Below are 22,788 nucleotides of genomic sequence, written 5' to 3'. Positions count from 1 at the left end.
AGATAAATGCAGTACATGCCCAATTAATTTAAATTTTGAGCCCAATAATTGAGGTTGGTTTATTCAAAATCACAGACTTTTTAAACTACAGTCACTGAAGCCTTGATTTTTGCAGATTATGTTACACATATCATTTGGAGAGGCAAAAGGAGGGGCAAAGCAATTTTTATTGAGCCCCTTGTAAATAAAACGCTCTAATAAGGAAAGGAGAACTGTATGGAAAAAATTAAATATGCAAAATTTCCTGCACGCTACGCTCGCATTAAAAATTTTAGCCCCAAAAATTAAGCATGTGGAAAAGGGGCAGGGGGTGGGGGAAGATTATTTGTCAGGCCAGGGGGGGAGCAATTTTTGGCAAGCTAAGAGTAGTAGGAAGGTGTTTTTGCCATGCCAAGAGGGGTGAAAGCATTTTTGGCAGGCCATTTGGAAATTGGCCCATCCCAGGGGAACATATAATTATTGCACTGCCCCTTAAAGTATATTACAATCGTGTAACAATCACAATTTTGACAATCAATGTGGGTATCTTAGGCCCCAGGTCACATGGGGGAAAATGGTAAATCACACATATATGGCAGCATTTCTCCTCATTTTTCACAATTTTGCAGAATTCAGCAGCCTGTTTTAACAGATTTTGTCGTTATTTTAGAAAATCTGGCTGTTTTTGTATGATCTCCCATTTTCCCCCATGCGACATGTGGCATTATCTTCCTGAACAAAATTGCTTTAAATTGTGGGATCATACATGGCCAGGCGTAATTTTTTAATAAAAGGTGCAATATTGAAAAGGTGTTCAAAAGATCTATGCCAAAAATTGCTTCCCCCCCTCCCTTCAACCTTCCAAAACATGCATCCCCCAAGCTGGCCAGAAATGCTTCCACTCTATAAATCCCCCAGGCCTTGCATAAGGGGAGAGCTTTTTATCACTCGTCTACATTTGGTGTAATAACAAGGCGGTTCTCGAACCACGAGTCTCGCCTGCTTTTGCGACCGCCTGCATTTGCAATTACTTTTGGTAGAGGTAAATGAATTTGGTGGTTATCGGCTAGGCATGATTATCTGGCTGATGGTGACTGTACCCACCAAGAGTCATGCCCATGCAACAGTTTTACTAATTTGACCTCAGATGACCCCTGGTGACCCTGAAATGACCTTCCAAAAATTTGGCTCTAAATGTTGACTGTACCCACCAAGTTTCATGCCCACCTGACAGTTGTTACTCATTTGACCTCAGATGACCCCTGGTGACCTCGAAATGACCTTCCAAAAATTTGGTTTAAAATGGTGACTGTACCAACCAAGTTTCCTGCCCATACGACTGTTTTTACTAATTTGACCACAAATGACCCCTGGTGACCTCGAAATGACCTTCCAAGAATTTGGCTTTAAATGTTGACTGTACCCACCAAGTTTCATGCCCATCCGACAGTTTTTACTAATTTGACCTCAGGTGACCCTTGGTGACCTTGAAATGACCTTCCAAAAATAGGTGCAATATTGAAAAGGTGTTCAAAAGATCTATGCCAAAAATTGCTTCCCCCTCCCTTCAACCTTCCAAAACATGCATCCCCCAAGCTGGCCAGAAATGCTTCCACTCTATAAATCCCCCAGGCCTCGCATAAGGGGAGAGCTTTTTATCACTCGTCTACATTTGGTGTAATAACAAGGCGGTTCTCGAACCACGAGTCTCGCCTGCTTTTGCGACCGCCTGCATTTGCAATTACTTTTGGTAGAGGTAAATGAATTTGGTGGTTATCGGCTAGGCATGATTATCTGGCTGATGGTGACTGTACCCACCAAGAGTCATGCCCATGCAACAGTTTTTACTAATTTGACCTCAGATGACCCCTGGTGACCCTGAAATGACCTTCCAAAAATTTGGCTCTAAATGTTGACTGTACCCACCAAGTTTCATGCCCACCTGACAGTTGTTACTCATTTGACCTCAGATGACCCCTGGTGACCTCGAAATGACCTTCCAAAAATTTGGTTTAAAATGGTGACTGTACCAACCAAGTTTCCTGCCCATACGACTGTTTTACTAATTTGACCACAAATGACCCTGGTGACCTCGAAATGACCTTCCAAGAATTTGGCTTTAAATGTTGACTGTACCCACCAAGTTTCATGCCCATCCGACAGTTTTTACTAATTTGACCTCAGGTGACCCTTGGTGACCTTGAAATGACCTTCCAAAAATTTGGCTTTAAATGTTGACTGCACCCACCAAGTTTCATGCCCATACAACAGTTTTTACTAATTTGACCTCAAATGACCTCTGGTGACCTCGAAATGACCTTCCAAAAATTTGGCTTTAAATGTTGACTGTATCCACCAAGTTTCATGCCCATCCGACAGTTTTTACTAATTTCACCTCAGATGACCTCCGGTGACCTCGAAATGACCTTGCAAAAATTTGGCTTTAAATGTTGACTGTACCCACCAAGTTTCATGCCCATCTGACAGTTTTTACTAATTTGACCTCAGATGACCTCTGGTGACCTCGAAATGACCTTCCAAAAATTTGGCTTTAAATGTTGACTGGACCCACCAAGTTTCATGCCCATCGACAGTTTTTACTAATTTGACCTCAGATGACCCCTAGATGACCTCAGTGACCTTGACCCACTAACCAATACAAACCGGTTCTGTCTCGGGTCAAGATGCACCCACCCACCAAGTTTGAGGAGCGATGCGACTCATAGTCTCCGAGAAAATAGGCGGAAAGCAAACTTTAACCAAAACTTTAACCAAATTTGTCACATACACACACACACCCCCACACCCCTACGCACGGAAAAGTGATTATATAGTCTCCTGCCTTATCAGGCGAGACAATAATACAAGTGATTAAAATCACTCACCTACAGCTCACCTGACAAGTTTTGAGGAGAGTGATTTGTCACTTGCCTGCAATTTTCAAAAGACAAGGCCTGCACCCCTATTGTTGCACCACCTGTCCATCCCTTAATAAGGATCCTATCAAGTAGTACATATAGAGCTTAAATTAGTGGTGGTGCAATAATTATGTGTAACCATAGGGCCGTGATTCATAGGAGGGGCAAAGATTTTATGGCAGGCCAAAAAGGGGGGGGGGCATTTATGCTACAGATATTTTGGCACTGTTTACATATTATGCCCTAAAAGGTGTAGAAACATGTTTGCTAGACACATATATGCAAAATTTTCTGCCAAACAGGGAAGCCAAATATTTTTAACATGTCGAAGAAGGGAAGCAACTTTTGGCAGGCCATTTTGAGAATTCACCACCTTGGGGTACACATAATTCTTGCACAGTCCCTTAGTACATGTAGCATTACAACACGTCAACATTCATGTATATGTACAACAAAATATACAAAGATTACGTAGTATTTATAGACACTGTATTGTGCACTATAGTACGTACTGTATAGAATTTATTACCATGTCTCCTCAATAACTCCATTCAATTGTATCTAGATCACTTATCATGTTTAGCAGATCTGATTTGTTTACAATTATATTTTTAGCATTGATCACCGTCACATACAAAACCACCCATGCACGTGAAATGCAAGTTGAAATGTAAATATTTGAATAGGGATGGGCAATATTGTTTACAGAGAAGCTCACTACTGCTGGGCGGTTTAAATACAGTACATACAAATATTGACTGCTATGAGGGGCACAGTTTAAATTATAGGCCCGAGGTGATGTCATGGGTTTGACATCACCAAGGGCCTATAATTTTAAACTGTGCCGAATATTAAGCAGTCAATATTTGTTTTATATACCGAATAATATAGATTCTTCTCATTTGATTGGTTAAAAGATTTCCTGAGCTACAAGATGCTGCCCTGGGGATGCTGCATACATGTGTAAGTCTTGATTTTGAACTGTAATTGAAGTAAAATGCACGGCAAACCTTTACTTTAGGGTTTTTTATTTTTACATGTAATAGCTGCCTTTTGCACTGGTTAGGGTTAGGGTTATAACACTGTACTTCCACAAGGCAGCTATAACATGTAAAAAGTAAAGAAACGCCAAATGCACAGTGCATGCAAGAGCAAGGGTGCAAAATTTGGACCGATATCAACCGATTTCATATAGTCTAAAAATTTGTCTAAAAGTGACATTTGGCAGGTATAAATCCTTGACATGTAACAGATAGTAAACAAATCACTGCACTCACTACTGTGGTGAAAGGTCGTCGTCTGCAAGGAGAGATCAAATTCATCGCGAACTGTGACCCACTAGTCTCTTTTTAAAACACTGTAATCAACGCCGACCGTATTGTTGGTGCGTAATGAATAGGAGTGATCTGTGTATTCGGGGTTGCGACTATCCAATTATTTAGCTAATTATGACGTCATCTTGATCATGTTGATAGAAAAAAAGGGGCACAGCTATTTTAATGACTCCACTTTTAACCAATCAGCTGAGAGGAATCTATTGAGGTATATAATAAACGATGCATGCCTTACAGTACAGTTTGTCCACTCTGAAGTACAAAGTGACAACAAAAAATGAGTGCTGTATTTTTCTGGAATTCAGTCTAGAGGGGCTGTGCAATAATTATGAGCTCTGGGGAGAGGGTAAATTTCAGCAAATTCCTTCAGCGGCGTTGGTCTGCTCTTTCTGATTTATTGCATAAAAAGAACTTGGTCACATGATGCTAAGCAGCTTGATTTGCGAATAAAGTGCTGATGTTATAAAAGTAGCTTGTGGTAGAATGCCAAAAACTGGCATTGTGATAGTGAAGCTTAAAGTTTCTTAAAGTTTAGTATGTACATTGTATCCGTCCATTTTAAGAACAAGAGCACCACTGGTGCTGAAGCTCATTTGTTATAGGTTATGGTCAGGAATACCATGCATAGCTATGTATAGCCATGCATAGATGTATAGCCATGCATAGCTATGTATAGCCATGCATAGCTATGTATAGCCATGCATAGCTATGTATAGTCATGCATAGTTATGTATAGCCATGCATAGCTATGTATAGCCATGCATAGCTATGTATAGCCATGGATAGTTATGTATAGCCATGGATAGCTATGTATGGCCATGTATAGCCATATGTAACAATGTCATAGTATACAAATATTGACTGCTATGAGGGGCATGGTTAAAATTTTAGGCCCAAGGTGATCTCAAAACCATGACTATGCCCGAGGCGTGGCGAGGGCATAGTCATGGTTTTGAGATCACCGTGGCCTATAATTTTAACCATGCCCAATAAAAAGCAGTCAATATTTGTTTTATATACCAAATCTTAAGATTCTTGTCATCTGTTTGGTTAAAAGCATCGATTTTGGGAAGAGAAATTAATAGTTTCAATGCGAACGGCACACAGATTACAATCTGCGCTTTCTGCGTAATTATAGCGCGTGAAAACATTAACGCGTGCGTAATATCATTTACGCTTGGAAAAAAGCGCAGTTTGATCGTGACGCACGTGACCGGTCCATAGTTCATTTCCATGGACCGGTCCATAGTTCATTTTGCGGGCATAGTTAATTCAATGACGGCACTTTCAACCAATCAGATGACAGGAATCTTTATATGAGGTATATAACCATGTATAGCCATGTATAGCTATGTATAGCCATGCATAGCTATTATATATAGCCATGCATTGCTATGTATAGTCATGCATAGTTATGTATAGCCATGCATAGCTATGTATAGCCATGCATAGTTATGTATAGCCATGCATAGCTATGTATAGCCATGCATAGCTATGTATAGCCATGGATAGTTTTGTATAGCCATGGATAGCTATGTATGGCCATGTATAGCCATATGTAACCATGTCATAGCCATGTATAGCCATGTATAGCTATGTATACAGGACTGCCAACTTTGAAAAACACCTACCTATTACCCAATGACCCCCTTTAAAAAAAAATCATGTACTCAATGACCCCCTTTTTCTATTTCCTTCTATACCCAATGACCCCTCTTTTAATTCCCAAATTTAGATGGTATTTGTGTTCTCCTCCAGAAATAATGAGATTTTTCACATTTCCAAGGTGGCCAAGTTGTTTTTACGCAGTTTGGCACTTATTTATGTGTACTTAATGATACTCTTTTGGCATACCCAATGACTCCCATTTTACAATTTGTTACCCCAATGACCATCCTTTTTTCAAGGTTTCATACTGAATGACCCCGCATTTTTATTCAGGTTGTGTACTGAATGACCCCATATTTGTGTAATTGTACATTTGACCTGAATGCCCCCTACTTTTAACATGGCCGAGGCACATCCCTGCCATTTCAGATAGGGAGTGCCTCCCCCGGGGGAAAAGCCACTACATTGTAGCATAGTGTTTACCCCCAGCACTTCCTTGTTCAGACTGTCTGTTTTGTAATGTCAGAGAGGGGTTGTCATGGTCCCATATGGTCATTTTCACGGTAAAGGGTGTAACTTTTGATTTTTAGGGTCAAAATTTCAAACCACTTAAATATGTTTCTGTTTACTGTAATCATGCATAGAAGCAACTTAAATTCCAGTAAAATAGTGTTTCAAGGCTTAAACCTTTTGATTTCTAATAAAAAAATTGACATTTCCATAACATTTTGGTTAAAATCTAAGAAAAAATGTATTTTACATAAGCTCAGAAAATTATGACATGAAAGCTGGAATACATGTGAAATCCCATTCCAAAGTAAGTCAACAGATATAAGTTAAATTTTATACCATGTTTTGCTATGTTTGTAATTGCAATTTTGAAAATTTTTAACATCAAGGGTCATTTGCAATGGAAATTTCCAAACCTTAAACATATTTTTTAAGTTTTAATTGGGTTCCTAAAATAATTTAAATGTCTAACTTCATGTACAAATACTACTTGATGAAAGGAACCTCCCAGCCAAGTTTCACAGAAATTGGAGTTATTTTTAGAATTGGCAATTCAAGCGATTTGTGTTTCGGAGGCTTCAGTTAACAACACAGGTGATCATAAAAGTAAAATATTTGGCTAACTACTACAAGTTGACATGAAAAATAGGTAAAAAATATCACAATTACCAATTTTCATGCTTTGCTTCTAAGTATTGAATTTCAGTTGTGACAAAAATTAAATTATCACAGCAAGTCATTTTTTTTTGTTTCGAGGCTTCATGTTTACAATGGTTAAACATGGCAGAAGTAGTTTTTTGAAAACAACACTGTTGGGATCATCTAAGCTGTTATTTTCTTGTGTGTATTGAATCAATGATTCTATGCGGCAGATATTGCAGATTTATAACATGATAATTTTTTCACCCATTTGTTAAGTATGGTGTTATTTGCATGTGAAGCCTCCAAACGGGCTTTCTTGGATATCAGTATATTTTTCAAGCATTAACCATAATATCAATTTTTTTTAAATTTATGACATTCTGCACATATCATGCAACAATTACAATGCAGATATCAATATGGAACATACCAATTTAGATATGCATAGATGATAATTAAGTTTACTGTTGTTTCGGAGGCTTCATTTGTTTCGGAGGCTTCAATTGTTAACGGAAAGTTTGTATTGGGTCCCATTTTCAAACGGTGATACATATCTCCATGATTTAAAAACAAGTGACTTGAGGATCTACTTTGCTACATTTTGATAAATAGATTGGATGAGCTCTTTTATTTATATTTGCCCAAGCTTGCTGAACAGTTTGTTTCGGAGGCTTCAAAAGTTAACGGAAAATCGGCTCTTTGAAGTCAAGATTTTATAAAAATTTTAAAAGCTTGCAAATCAACTAATTTTTGTTACCCATTTCAAGTTAAGATATCAACTGTTATGAATCAAGAAGAAGTGAAGAAATAACCAAGAATTATGAACCAAAGCTATACCCACAAAGTTTGTTAACAATTGTTAACGGAAAATGAAGCCTCGAAGCGACAAATATCAAGTCCGGTTCTCAAAAATACAGGGCTGTTCACAATTAAATCTAATGTGGCAGTGTTTACTGAACATATGACCGTACTTTCAGGATAAGAAAAATTATCCATGAACTAACTGAAGAAAACACAGGGTTTTACAAAAATGTTACTGTTTTTACAGTTTTTCAAAATGGCAATATTAGGTACATTTAAGCCTGCTAAAACTGAACGCAGTAACTCCGAAGATGATTATGCTACCCAAGGTAGCTGCTAACTAGATGACTTATGTGGCCAAAAATCATGGAATTCTGTGGCTTTATTAGAAAACTACGGATCAAAATGTTAAAAATCCAAAGTTACACCCTTTACCGTGAAAATGACCATATACTAAAATACTAGGCACTTAAAAAAGTGCTAGTCAAAAGGACATTTCACCTTGAGTAAATGTTTACATAACTAATTGGGTTTGGTGACTGGTCAAGATGCTTGATAGGTGTAAATGAGTGAGATGTTTGTTCATTGCCAACCAACAATTTGGTAGCCAAATTAGTTCTGAATTTGAGACACTACTTGCTCATGGCTCGTGCACAGAAGTAAGGGCCTATAGACAGCACAAGCGCAATTGGTGCTTTATCTATTGACTTGCAGAATGTAAGGCAAAGCAACACTGAAAAGCAAACATTGTAGCCGCACTGAAGCAGTGAAGTTCAACATCTCTTTTACAAAATCGCCAGATCAAGGAGTTTGTTCAGTGTTTGTAATATGAAAAGCACCACAAACAGTCTGCATAAGAGACTATTACATGGAATTTGGTAAACATTTTTGTAACAAAATGCTCCAAAAATGACACTTTCCGTCCGAATTTTCCTAGCTAAATAAGTAACAATCATGAACAATCATGCAAAGATCGCCGCCTCAAATTACCAGATCCATTGCTCAAGCGATGTAGCAAGAGAAAGAAAAAACATACAGAAATCCGGATCATGCCTATAGTTCATTGCGTTACGCAATGAGCTAAAAATGTCCTAGATCTTAGTTTTGCAGTAGTTTTACAGATCTTAGTTTTACAGATCTTAGTTTTACAGCTCTTAGTTTTACAGATCTTAGTTTTACAGATCTTAGTTTTACAGATCTTAGTTTTACAGATCTTAGTTTTACAGGACTTAGTTTTACAGATCTTAGTTTTACAGATCTTAGTTTTACAGGACTTTGTTTTATAGGTCAATAGGTCTTATTTTTACAGACACCTTTCTAATGGCAGCCACTGTACTGCATATCTTAAGATTAAAAACAAAATGTGTTTTTTTTAAATTCCATAAAACATGTTTAAATCAGCTTTTAACACAAAAAAACCTACTCATAGATTAGATTTACTTTATCACTTCATTCATGTTTAGATAATTTTTTTTTAATTGCTGATATAATACAAAAAAATCCAAAAGAAAAAAATTTTGGTTGGTATTCTTTTGTTTCGTAAAAATGTTTTTCCCTGATTTTCATGGATCCAGGTTGGTTGAGCCAGAACAGGCAAACAATTTTTTTCATGCTTGCATGTGAATTTTGCCCACATTGCTCATATGTATGGTAATGTTTCTGGACTGGGTAAATGTCTATCCTTGCAATAGAGTGCTTGCACAAAAGGTCATTAGTTCAAATCATCCTCCAGACATGCTCCAGAAGATATGCAAACGCATGGAGTATAAAAGAATTACTTTGATCAATACTAGTTAAGGTTACACAAAAAAAAGTATAAAAGACGTATAAAGTTGTTCTCTAAAACAGGGTTTTCTCATTAATCAAATATCGCAGCAAGTGAAATGTTGGTGCATTGGATGTAGCTTAACATTTTTCTTGTGTGTTATACACATTTTTAGAATAATTAATAGAATCCTTCGTTTAAAGCCGTTTTTAGCACCATGTTCACAAGATCAAAAACACGTTCCATGCGTTTTTTTTTTCAAATGTGCTTTCCGTATAAAACCACGCCGAGTGATTGTTTTCTTCTTTTTGTATTGTACTACAAATCGATTAAAGAAATAATGTTGCCATGGGGAAGAACCAAATACAGTACCGATTAAATTTTAAAAGCCCGTTTTGGGGAACATTTTCGAGAATCTTGCCCGAGAAAAAACTGTTTTGTGAAATTATCGATATCTTGATTACGGGACGTTAATTTAGACATCTGAATACCTACATTATTTCTCAACATTCTGCCAATTGCTATCCCATTTGATTTTCACTCCAAATTGAAGCTAGTATTGCAAAAACGAGGTTTTTCCTCCATCAGTTCATTCAAAATTTCAGCGCCGACATGCGTGTTTATTCTAAGAGAGATTGTGCGGACGCGATTGTAATCACGTAATTGCATCCAATCATAGATATATCCGCTTCGAGAATAGTCAATTGCGTAAGCTGATGTATGGTCGAGTGGATAGAGCGTTGGACTGGGAATCTGTTATGAACTATTTTTGTGGGTTCGAGTCCCCGTGTGGCTGAATTTTCTTTTTTTTCTCTTTTCTCATTTTTACTTCCTTTGTTTCCTCTTTTATTTCTCCCTTTCTTTTTCATTTTTTTTTTTTCATTTCTTTCTTTCTTTTTCGTTCTTTTCTTTTCTCTCTTTCTTTCTCTTTTCACTATTTCTTTATTCTTTCTTGCTCCTTTCTTTTTAGTTTTATTTGATTGATTGATTCACTGACTGCAGTGAATCGTGATTGGTCGTTTTTCACTTTATGTAATTCAGAAATTTGTAGGCCTGCTAAGTCTGTCTTGTTGATAATCTTCCCAAATTCGATTTGGCCTAATAGGCCTAATTGCTTTTTGATATTGTTGTTGATGTTATTGTTGTACCATGGTAAGTATTATAGTACCTACCATGGTTGTACCCTATTAAATTGTAATCAGGGGAATAGCAGCATTGATTTCATCAAAGATATCAAGGCTATAAATTCAAAATCAACACATTTTTCAGGGCGTAGCTTGACGAAGTGCCCGAATCAATTTTAAAATTTATAAAATCCTTATGAAAATTGCGAAAGCGGCTTGTGCCCCCGCATCCGACCCGCATGCCGCCCCTCATGACCCCCCCACGAGCTAAGCCAAGTTTCATAGCCTTTTCATGTCTTGACCGTGGATCGATATTCTATTGTATGTAGGCCTACGTCCCGGTACGCTTATTCTTTTTCTGAATGGCTGTTTCTGTTATGAACTTACGCCCCTCTGAAATCAAGCGCATGAAAAACTCTCGGCTAACCTTAAACAGGTGATTGGTATTGTACTCCATTTATTTGCATGTCTTCTGGAGCATATCTGGAGGATGATTTGAACTAATGACCAGTAGGGTGAGAGTTCATAGGGACAATGTCGGGAACTACGTCACGCTATTGTTCGACCTAGGCTACAATGTACATCATTTTTAATGCATGCATGTTCGTCAATACAGCTTTAGTCTCCTCCACCTTCGCAACACGGTACGTGGAGTGACTGGAATCACACTGACGGCGGAGGAGAATACTAGCTGGTCAGACAGTTTAATTCTATCAAGCATATAATACCTGAACAATCACCATCATTTCATCGATTTACTACAGAATATTGTATACTCAAAATATAATTTAAAAATTGTAAACCTGTTAACTTAATTATATATTTGTGTACTAAAGAATATCGACACATGAATAACATCATGTACAATGTAGAAACAAAATGGCCGCTAATCCGCCTATTGTCTAGACCTAGGCTACATCTTCCGGTTTCGTCACGTGATTTCAGATGCCTATCCCGACATTCATTATTCCTGTAATGACCTTCGGTGCAAGCACCCTACAATGTATACCCATGGCCCATTAGTTCAGGTTGCATAGTATTATTCTTACACATTATGACACACATGTATGCGATGTGTTCAAACAAAATCAGTCAAAGTCGGAAATATTGATTTTGAGATATAGCCAAACAAAGGATATAATGTTTCTTCTTGTTTTGGAAACTCTTTAACTGTTCATATCTTTTGAATTCAGGTTGTTCCAATTTCAATGGGGATTTCTGCAAAATGTAGTTTTGTAAATGCTTGTTAAAATCTAATAAGAAACTGAAAATTGAACATGACTGACTTCAGACTGATTTGGCTTGATCACAACACATGATCTACTTTATCGCTGCCAGAGGGATCAAGTTCAAAATCACTTCTTTCAATTTCTATCATAACTTTTTTTTAAACAAGAACTAAGAACATACCAGCTCTGTTTTTTAATAGAAAATTGAAACTCATCCTTTCATTTCCATGAAACTTTGTTACCCTTTTATTGAGAACTAGACTGATTAATCAAATCCACATCACCAGCCATCAATTGTCACTATCTCCTACATGTACAGCGCCCTCTCCCTCGATATTACTACATGTAGCCCCACCCTCGTTTGACTTTTCCTTCTCTTCTGATGCATACATGTAGCTGTCCTTGCTTTTATGAACCTTCTCATGGTACCTCAACCTGGTTTTGGTAAGAAACCATTTTGGGCAAGAACTGCACTGAAATGGCTTTGTACCTGCATGCCGAAGCATGCAATGTTTCCTGCTGGTGTACGACTTGAAGTCTTTGTTACACGTAGGACATTTGTATGGTTTTTCTCCATTATGTTTTAGTTTATGTTTCCTCATGTCGGCCTTATAGTAGGTCCTGTACTCGCATTCATCGCACTTAATATTTCGTTCACCATGTACCTTCATATGGGTCTGCAAACTGGATACATTTCCGTAAATTTTATCGCATAATTTGCATTTGAGTTCCACAAGTTTTGACCCATCTTTCATCAGAACAATTCCCGAGTTCTTTGGAATGATTGAATGCTCATTCATCGAATGTTTCTGTAAGTGGTATTGTGATTTGAATGTTTTCTTGCAAAACTTACATATTTGTAGCGGAGTACCTTTAACATGTTTAACGCTCACACATCCAGCGTCTGCTTTTCTGCACCCACACATGTGTACAGAAAAGGATGAATAAAATTTGAATTTCTTGCTGCATATGTAGCACACCATATCATCCAAATCATCAAATTCTTTATAAACTGGCCAATTTGCACACTTTTGCACATGTCCGCTTGATTGCACATGTTTCTGAAGGCCCAACTTTGAGCTATAGCGCAACTTGCATACATCGCATCTGTATGGTACCAAATGCGCGTGTACAAACTTATGGTTATTGTAGATCGCAGTCGATTCAAATTTATCGGTACATGCCGGACAACTGACAGGTTTACTTTCATTGTGAACTGCTATTAAATGGCTGTATAATAATTCATTGGAAGAGAATTCAATCTTGCATTTTTCACATTTTCTTTTGATGGTTGCCTTTCTCCTTGGATCTTCGTTGATGTTGTGCACTTTCGCCATGTGTACATTTAAATTAGTCTTCCATTTCATTTTGCTACCGCAGATTTTGCATGTGTGTTTGATGCCTTTGTGTTCTGCCTCAATATGTTCCCTTAAATTGTGCGGTTGGCAATACGTCTTGCCGCACCTGTCACATTGGTAATTAGCAGGTGCGTGTTCAGACGACAAATTATATGTCACTGTTTCTTGAGGTCCTGAAACACCTGCTTCTTCCAGTGAATCAGCTTCTTGTGGTGACCCCGGTGGTGACCCTGGTGGTGACCCCGATGGCGACTCCGGTGGTGACCCCGATGATGACTCCATTGGTAATCCAGGTTTTTCAAATGACTGGCTGAGAACATCCATGGCTGACTCTTGTTTTTGATGGCACTGTTATTTGAGTTCGTTTTCTTCTTGAAACAAGAGCTACTCTACAGTACTGACCAAGCTTCTTTTGATGATTTACTGAGGGAATCCGCAAATGGCACTTGTATTCAGATGGCAGATTATTGAGATGCTTTTCTTGAAACACTTACTTCCTCAATCAAACACATCAGTATGGTAACTGGAAATTAAGAAAAATATGTATGTTACATTTTAAAACCTTTTTGTGTTACAAATCTTTGATTACAGATAAAATAATCAGGAAGACTAATTTCAAAGATGGTTTTGATCATGCTGATCAAGCAAGATTAATGTAAGAATTTGCTTCTGAGCCCTGTATGCCCCAACTGACATTTCAAATTGCTCAATCAATGACCAAGGATCCAAAATAGTCATGTATGTACATGATCCACCAGTGGAGCTTCTGCGACCCCTACGCAGAACTTCCGATAGTGGATTATCTGCGCACGGTGGACGCAAGGAATCCACAGTCGGCAGATTTACTCCACCGGAGTTATATATATAAATAATATTTCATACTTTCTACCATTTAATAATATTAAATCATAACAATTCATGAGATGATTAAAACGTGCGCCGAAAATCCGTCCGTGGATTCCCTGCGACCGTCGCGCAGAATTACTCCACGGAGCTATATACGGAGGGGAGTTTCTGCGCATACGCGCGCGCCGAAAGTCCGTCCGTGGATTCCCTGCGACCGTGCGCAGAATTACTCCACCGGAGCTAATATACGGAGGGGAGCTTCTGCGCACGTGCGCCGAAAATCCGGCCGTGGATTCCCTGCGACCGCGCGCAGAATTGCTCCCCCGGAACTATATACGGAGGGGAGTTTTCAGCGCACGTGCGCCGAAAAATCCATCCGTGGATTCCCTGCGACCGTGCGCAGAATTACTCCACCGGAACTATATACGGAGGGATTTTCGGTGCGTCGCGCAGAAAAATCCGACTGTGGATTCCTTGCGTCCACCGTGCGCAGATAATCCACTATCGGAAGTTCTGCGTAGGGGTCGCAGAAGCTCCACCGGTGGATAGCTTACATAACTCAAATAGTTGGGTATCTATCTATACAAGTCACACAAGTTTACTTTGGCAAAAATAAGAACCTGGCACAACAAATAAGACAACTTTAGACAAGAAAGTAGCATTGCCAGGGGCAGTGGAAAAATCTCCTAAAGAATCAACAAGCCAAACAGCTGGATTGCACAAACAGGTGGTGGCTGCATTGCATTCTCTAAATTCAGTAAATTTTCATCGTCAACCATGTAATTGACTGGGATTATTTTGAAATTTTAAAACGCTTGAAATATCACAAACAAATAGGCCTATGTTGATAAATAAAAATACAAGCTAAAACCGTTGGGGTTCGATAATGAACCCCACAAAACTAACCGACTATATTGGAAAATGCCATACGGCCGGGCGGTTTCACAAGTTGCCGGCTCGATCATGTCATCCGCCACCTGGCACAACAGCACTAAATACACTATATACTATACTATACTATACTATACTATACTATATATTATACTATACTATTATACTATACTAGATACTATTATTATACTATACTATACTATACTATATACTATTATACTATACTATACTTATACTATATTATATCACTCATACATAAATTCTAGACAGTTCATTGGTTGATTACCATTTATCATTTTTACTATCACCCTCTCCGTGTGATAGTCTTTACCATCATGTGCTCTGCCGAGTGCGCCTGCGCCAAGTCCGTGCGCTGACTCTTGGACTCGCCAATTTAGTTATGGGGTGGACCCCAAAATGTGAAGTATATCACGGCAAAACATGGTGTTATGTTGACGAAAAAATGTATTTCCTACCTTAAATAGTATTTTAGTAATAGAATTTATGCACGAGTGATATAAAACAAATATTAACTGTCTTAAATTAGTGTAATGGTGAAATATAATCACTCGGTGAAAGATGTATTGTTCCATTCCACTCGCCGTTCCGGCTCGTGGAATGGAACAATCCATCTTTCACCTCGTGATTATATTTAAACCATCACACTCATAGACAGTTAATATTTGTATACTATCAATATTATATTATATCACTCATACATAAATTCTAGACAGTTCATTGGTTGATTACCATTGATCATTTTTACCATCACCCTCTCCATGTGATAGTCTTTACCATCAAAGTGCGCCTGCGCCAAGCCGTGCGCTGACTTTTGGACTCGCCGATTTAGTAATGGGGTGGACCCCAAAATGTGAAGTATATCACGGCAAAACATGGTGTTATGTTGATGAAAAAATGTATTTCCTACCTTAAATAGTATTTTAGTAATAAAATTTATGCATAAGTGATATAAAACAAATATTAACTGTCTTAAATTCGTGTAATGGTTGAAATATAATCACTCGGTGAAAGATGTATTGTTCCATTCCACTCGCTGTTCCCGCTCGTGGAATGGAACAATCCATCTTTCACCTCGTGATTATATTTCGACCATCACACTCATAGACAGTTAATATTTGTATACTATACTATACTATACTATACTATAAACTACACTATAAACTACAATAAACTAAACAGCTTTCATAAAACATAGTACTTATAAAGAGATATAACAAACAAAAAATAATGAACAATGCAGCAAAAACAAATTACATGTACAAGGAATCATCCCATGTTCTTTATCCACTATTGAAAACATTTCATAGATTTTTTAAAACTCATCAGTCTATATCAAAAAGGGTGTGCATGTACACGTAAACAAACCATTTACCTCAAGTTCCACAAGTTTTCCACAAGCTTACGTCCATTTTTAATTTGACAATGTTGAATATAAATGTGTGGAAATCCTTTTTGTGTGTAGAGCACTGCAGTTGACTGCCCTACCCGATGATGCTAGCGATGTTTCTAATTAAGAGTAGAATAACAGTATTGTTTTGACACTCAGCCATGAATTATTGCCCGATAGAACACACAACACACAAAATGCCATTGTTTTAAGTGGATAAACAAGGCAAAACGCCGAGTTGTTCCACTTAAAAACAATGGCTATATCTCAATCAGGTGATAGATAAATGACTGGTCTCAAAACAATACTTTTATTGTTGTTCTTAAACAGATTGATTGACTGTAAAATTATGTTGGATGTAATTTACGTCGAATTTTTAGGGGACAACTCCCTAGAGTCTGAAGGCTCCTTAGTCCGAAGGTTCGCTAGTCCAAACACATAATTTACCATTCGCTAGTCCGAATTCTGAAAAAGGTTCGCTTGTCCAAATAATAAGGCTCGCTAACCATAACCATAACCCTAAACAGTCCTTCGTTAAAAATAAATCAGTGGAGCTCAATTAATTGCTCTCCTGGAATTGTTCAGGAGAGCAACTTTGAGCACTTAAAATTACACTCCGGGTAGAACTGATAAATGAGGAGCTCAATTTGTGCTCCCAATTGAACATGAAGGCAGATCGTTTTGCGTCCATATCCCATGCATTTATTGTATGTGGACGCAGATAAAACTTCGAAATTTAATCATTAGTTGATGATGAAAATTAGAAATTTCCATTTATAAAAATAAAAATATTTTTTTAAACAATAAAAGTCCCAAAATTTTGACCAACCTGCTAAGAAGTGAAGTAAATTCTGCAATATTTGTAAATGCAACGTCAGGAAATCTTGCACTTTGTGTATGCTTTCCGTAACGATGGTTTGATGGGGAAATCCTAGCCGGCGGCCCGGTTGATGAAATTCACACTTTGGACTGACGACATGCGGTTAATGTTTATTTACTTATTTATCACAACCTGAAAATATTCAGTTTATATTTTAATGTTTTAAGTTTATTTGATCATAAATAATCTATGTTTCCTTTATTAATATTATTGTTATGTTGAATAAAAGCATTTTTAAAGGCAAAATCGAAACAATAACATTTTTTTGTATTATTGTGGCACCACATGTTTTAGCGCCATCAACAACACATTAATTTAAGAAGTCTGGACCCGAAGCACGAAAATTTGCTAGAAATTGGCGAGTTGTGCATGTTTTTGCACCTGTTTGGGACCACGTTTTGGACCAAAACTGATACAGAAATGAGACCATATATGATATCGTAGCGACTAGAAATGGAATATTAGGGCGAAAATGTACTTAATTTATTTGAACAATTGACATTTGATGGGGTGTAGACCCATGGTACGTGTAGCATAGGTTATTATGAAGTTCAATGCGCTGCACCGTATTGATGGGTTTGGTTTACTTGTGCCTCCGTCCAGGGCAAGGAGCGCAGTGAATTGCGCTAAAGGATCAGAATTCAGGAGCGCCAAGGAGCGTTAGCGCAATTGCGCTCCTTAAAAACGAAGGACTGCCTAAACCCTAACACATTACCCGCGGTATAAAAAGGGGGCGAAAGTGCACGGGTGCGAAATAGAAAGGGGACGAAAGTGTACGGGTCCGAAATTGAAAGGGTGTGAACCAGGCTTCCCGTTAGTGTGCGTCCAGACGCGTATTTTACAAATTTGGACGCAAGTTCACATGGCTAATCAAGTATTTTGCGTCCATATCACATGCATGTGGACGCAGACAAAACTTCGAAATTTAATCATTAATTGATGATAAAAATAAGACATTTTTATTCTTTTATGTTTTTAAGATAATAAAAGCCCCAAAATTTTGACCCACCTGCTTAAGAATTGTAGTAAATTCTGCAATATTTGTAAATGCAACGTCAGGAAATCGTGCACTTTTTGCAAGCTTTCCGTACGATTGCTGTTTGATGGGAAAGTCCCCATTGATGCTTTGTTTACAAAGCTTGCTGGATTGATGACGTGCGGCTACCGTGCAGTTGCTGTTTATTTAATTATTTATCACAAGCTGACAATATTCAGTTTTTAATGTTTTAAGTTTATTTTCTCATAAATAATCTACGTTTCCTTTATTAGTATTTTAAAGACAAAATCCAAATGATAACCTTTTTTTATATTATTATTATTATTATTTTATAGCATCAACAACCCGTTTTAAAATTAAAGAAACCCGGAAGTAAAAGTACGAAAATTTGCGCATGTTTTTGCAGCTGTTTCTGACCACGTTTCCGACCAAAACTGACACAGAAATTAGAAAAATTATCATAGCGACTGGAGATGGAATATCACGACGAAAATGCACTTTTATTTTATTTTAACAATCAACATTTGATGAAGTGTAGACCGAGAATGCAGTGCGTGTGTTAGCAACAAGGGCTGCCGTTCTGATCATAAAATTCATGGCGTTTCCCAGTATGATTGATCGTGAATTTCAGATGGACGCACAAAAATATGTCTGGACGCAAGTTTTTTCAACCTTGTCAGCAAACTTGCGTCACACATGACGCACATTTTTAAATCCTTAACGGGAACCCTGGGCTGTGAACCATCCAGCATTCCATCAAACATGTACAGTGTCACACTCCGAATTACTGTTAGCTCGTTCACGTAGCGGTTCCGTTGTCCCACTGGCCTACTAAACGTAGATTGCAAGGCGATCGGAGTGTTATCGTCAGAGCACCTCGGATTAAATTACTGTGGTCTGTGCTAGGGAGTCCGGCACTTTTTGCCTTTTTTAAGCGAACCTTATCATGTTTGGTATCACTGGAAAGAGAATTTAAAGAGAAAACCAACAGTCTTTAAATCAGCTCAGTAGCTTGAAGTATAGTGAAGTTATGCTCAATTAAAGTTGTGTGCGTAACTGCGTATAGGTTTTGTGTCTGTCGCCGTGACCAACTGGAATGTGTGCAACGAAGTCCCTATTACTGTCTCAAAATTTATTTGAAATCTAATAAAACTTGGAAAGGAGCAGTGCTGTACGGTGCAAAAACTGATTGAGGAGCCAATGGCTCCTACATGTAACTTTATCAATTTAGGCGCCCAAATTTTGCTCCCAAGTAAAAAAAAACAATTTTACGTTTTTTAGGCTTACATGTACTTCCATTTCCAGTTCCGGGTTCTACTAGGTTCATTAAAAGTATCAACTGCTGTTGGATTCCCTGATTTAATTGTTTCATCGTCATCCTTCTTGTTTCCCAAAAGCTTGATTTTGTTTTGACGCCATCTTGAGTGCTTAAAAACAATCAAAACTTTTGACCTATCCTATATTGTCATCCATATGTACACGTTTTGCATTTGCTGGCGATTAAAAGCTTCAATAGTTGGTCGCCATTGGCGCCATGGATTGAAGGTTTAGTCGCATCAGAAAAAATCTAGTCGCCAATGCGCCTAAAATGGTCGCACCGTACAGCACTGAAAGGGAGTTAAAAAAGACAACTAGTATTGTAATATCATACTGACAAATATTGAATAAAAAATTAACAAAATATGATTACATAGTATGAAGTGCAGTTGTGTGTGTTTTATTTTTTTCTCAAGTCACCCCAAACTTCGGGCCTATGCGGAAAAAAAGCAAACATTTTTGTAACAAGTTTAGAAGAGAGATTCTTAAAATACTGGAGTTGATTAAAAGTAGTAACATAAATAATATCAATTCATTGAAGTGGTTTTTTTCTCATATTTCTCTGAAGCCCTCATGCAAAATGTTCTTGTCTTTAGTTTATGAAGCTCATCTGACACCTCACTACTCAACTTCAGAATTGCAAAAAAAAAAATACAAAGAAAGTGAAAAAAAAAAATTAAAAAATATTACACAGATTCTTTAAGTATCATAGAAATGATTAAAAGTAGTAACAAAAATAATATCACTTGTATTAAGTGTGCCTTCTTCATTTTTATCCTTGCCCTCAAGACCCGATAATGCGCTACATCTACCACCCGGCGTCAACCCGACAAGGCACATGGCATGCACCGCTAACACACCGCTAACACACCGCTACACTCCCCGTACTTCGCATGTTACCACAGTACCTCCCTGTACAAAATCATGGTTCGCATTTAACCGCAACCTCCGATTGCTCTGCAACTTGGCCAACTTCTTCTTGAAAGTCTATAATTTAATCTAATACCAGTTTCATATAGGTTTCATGGACTCTTTATAACCGAATTATAAGGCTTTTGACAAGAAAAATCGGGAAAAATTACCTTGATTTTGGTGCCTCAGAAATTGCTTTTGACTACCGTTCATGCTTTATGGGCATTTGTTTATTATTGCCGGATGGGGAATTCTTTTGTCTATCCCATATTAAATATAATCTCAGATTTTGGACTAGGTCAGGGGTTAATGAGATGTGATCCAAAAACTCCATCACATCCGGAAGCTCATGTGACAAGATGGCGACGAATGCATCTACTGCTAATCTGTTGCTCTGAAGGTACACCGTATTTATCGCATTGATCTAGGATTATACGGAAAAAAAAAAAAAAAACATCATACAGTTAGAAAGATTAATCTTTAATCTCTTCAAATCATAATTTATTTTTCCATTCGAACATAAAAATCATGTTTAAATACGACAATTCTTGCGTGTTTCCAGATACAAATTGAAATTCGGAAATCGGGAAACTACTGCACTGGACTCCCTATCTGTGCTAGACTCGCTTGCCAGTCCTATATACGCCGTACCTATGTATATTGAGGACTGGCTTACGCCATTTTGGATGTCAATGGGAAATACACACTTAACGATTTGCGCCGGTTAGAAACTTGAAAAATCTTTAAAATTTCATCAATGTATATAAAAGTGGTACCAACCGTATTGTGCTTGCTAATTTAAGACTCGGTTGAAACAAAATTAAGGATCGAAAGCATTTTAGTGTCCAAAAAGGCAAAATTATCGTCAAAGTTTTGCCGAAATCGGCACCCTTGCGAAGGGTTCAGAATTTGAATCGGGAATAGACGTTCGCCTTTCGTATCTCTTTCCTTGTTGGAAAGGTATAACGTTGAGGAGATAGGAACATGTACCGTCATCCGGGACCTACTCTGCCATGTTTGGCTGAGTTAAACGGTACATGAACACGGTCTTTTGTGCCTATGTAAATTAGTCATTGTGTAAAGCTGTGTTTATACACATGGGTTGCTCATCATCAGACTGAATCCTTGACCGACAGAGAGTGTCAATATAGGCCTACGTGTCGCTTTTGAAAAACAGTGATTCATGCGCATGCTCAGCAGGCAAATACAACGGCGATTTAGTACACTGATCATGCGTGCGATTCAGATTTCTGCAAAAGCGATTGAGTATAAATGAGTCTTTAGAAATGACTGGCGATTGTGTGTTCTCAAGTGGGTTTTATCATGTTAATTTAGTGACCTGACACACATTTGTATTGGTTCGATCAAGCATTGATTTTTTGTACTGGATCGTTCAAGCATCTCCAACAAATTTTTCAATGTAAGTGCCTCTGGCCCTAGTGGAAGTAAAAAGCGGATACTATGGCCAGAGTTCTAGAAACTAATCGGGAGCGAAAATATCCGATCTTTGCGATCAAAAACACAAAATTACAACTTTAAACATACTATTGGCAAAAGACATTATTACCAAACAATACAGAATAGAAAATTTGACATCATTTTCTCAAAATATTGAAAAAATTTGCTCACTAGACATCGAAAAAGTACGCAATCCAATTCCCGTTCAAACGCGTGGGAAACTGAAAGTGCGATAATCGTGACTAATCTGTGCACAGTTTGAGTGCACATGTGTAAGCTTACCATGGACCTCTGGGGAGTCAAGGTCATCATTGTGACAAGCCATTCGCTTCATTATCATGATTATATAATAATATTAATTTTATATAGAGATTCTTACCTTCAAAATCTTAAAAATAAATAATCTTTCAGCAGGTCTATTTTCTGCAAATTTCACTTTTTTTGTTTGTATGATAAACCAAGCTCGTAGTACAGCTCGTAGTACAAATAAAAAGTATGGAAGGCGGCTTGGGGCAAAAGTATTTTCTTAAATTTTTATTCAAATTTTCATAATTATACCGGTCATTATTTTTATTATTTTTCTTCTTTACTCCCTTGTTTCTAAAATTGTTGTATTTAAAAGGCATTGCAAATAATCTCTTCAAGCTTTTTATGATGTGCAGACAAACATTGCAATACACAGAAATGAATGGTAAAAAGCGGGGTAAAAAGATAACATACAGCTAGTGTAATAACAAATATGAAGGGCCTCCCTCACCAATTTTTGAAAAGGTCCGAACAAAATACCGTAAAATGGGGTAACTTCGGTCAG

At 37.7% G+C, this 22,788-nt stretch overlaps 1 protein-coding gene across 1 annotated transcript; it reads right to left on the bottom strand.

The window, feature by feature from the left end:
* Window positions 1–10,948: 10,948 nt before the first annotated feature.
* LOC140161833 (zinc finger Y-chromosomal protein 1-like) lies at window positions 10,949–22,424 on the bottom strand. The gene is made up of 2 exons (XM_072185161.1): window positions 22,357–22,424; window positions 10,949–13,791 (listed from the first exon to the last, which is right to left on the bottom strand). Exon 2 carries the CDS (start codon window positions 13,590–13,592, stop codon window positions 12,201–12,203), a length of 1,392 nt encoding a protein of 463 aa, XP_072041262.1. The 5' UTR covers window positions 13,593–13,791; window positions 22,357–22,424; the 3' UTR covers window positions 10,949–12,200.
* Window positions 22,425–22,788: the final 364 nt, after the last annotated feature.

Source organism: Amphiura filiformis, chromosome 1 (assembly GCF_039555335.1).
Source record: "Amphiura filiformis chromosome 1, Afil_fr2py, whole genome shotgun sequence".
NCBI lineage: Eukaryota > Metazoa > Echinodermata > Ophiuroidea > Amphilepidida > Amphiuridae > Amphiura > Amphiura filiformis.
Note: the sequence above shows the minus strand (reverse complement) of the source record. Positions and strands in the feature narration are given on the sequence as shown.

Excerpts from the sequence above, each read along its gene's own strand:
- LOC140161833 (XM_072185161.1), bottom strand. The coding sequence starts at position 13,592 with ATGGATGTTCTCAGCCAGTCATTTGAAAAACCTGGATTACCAATGGAG.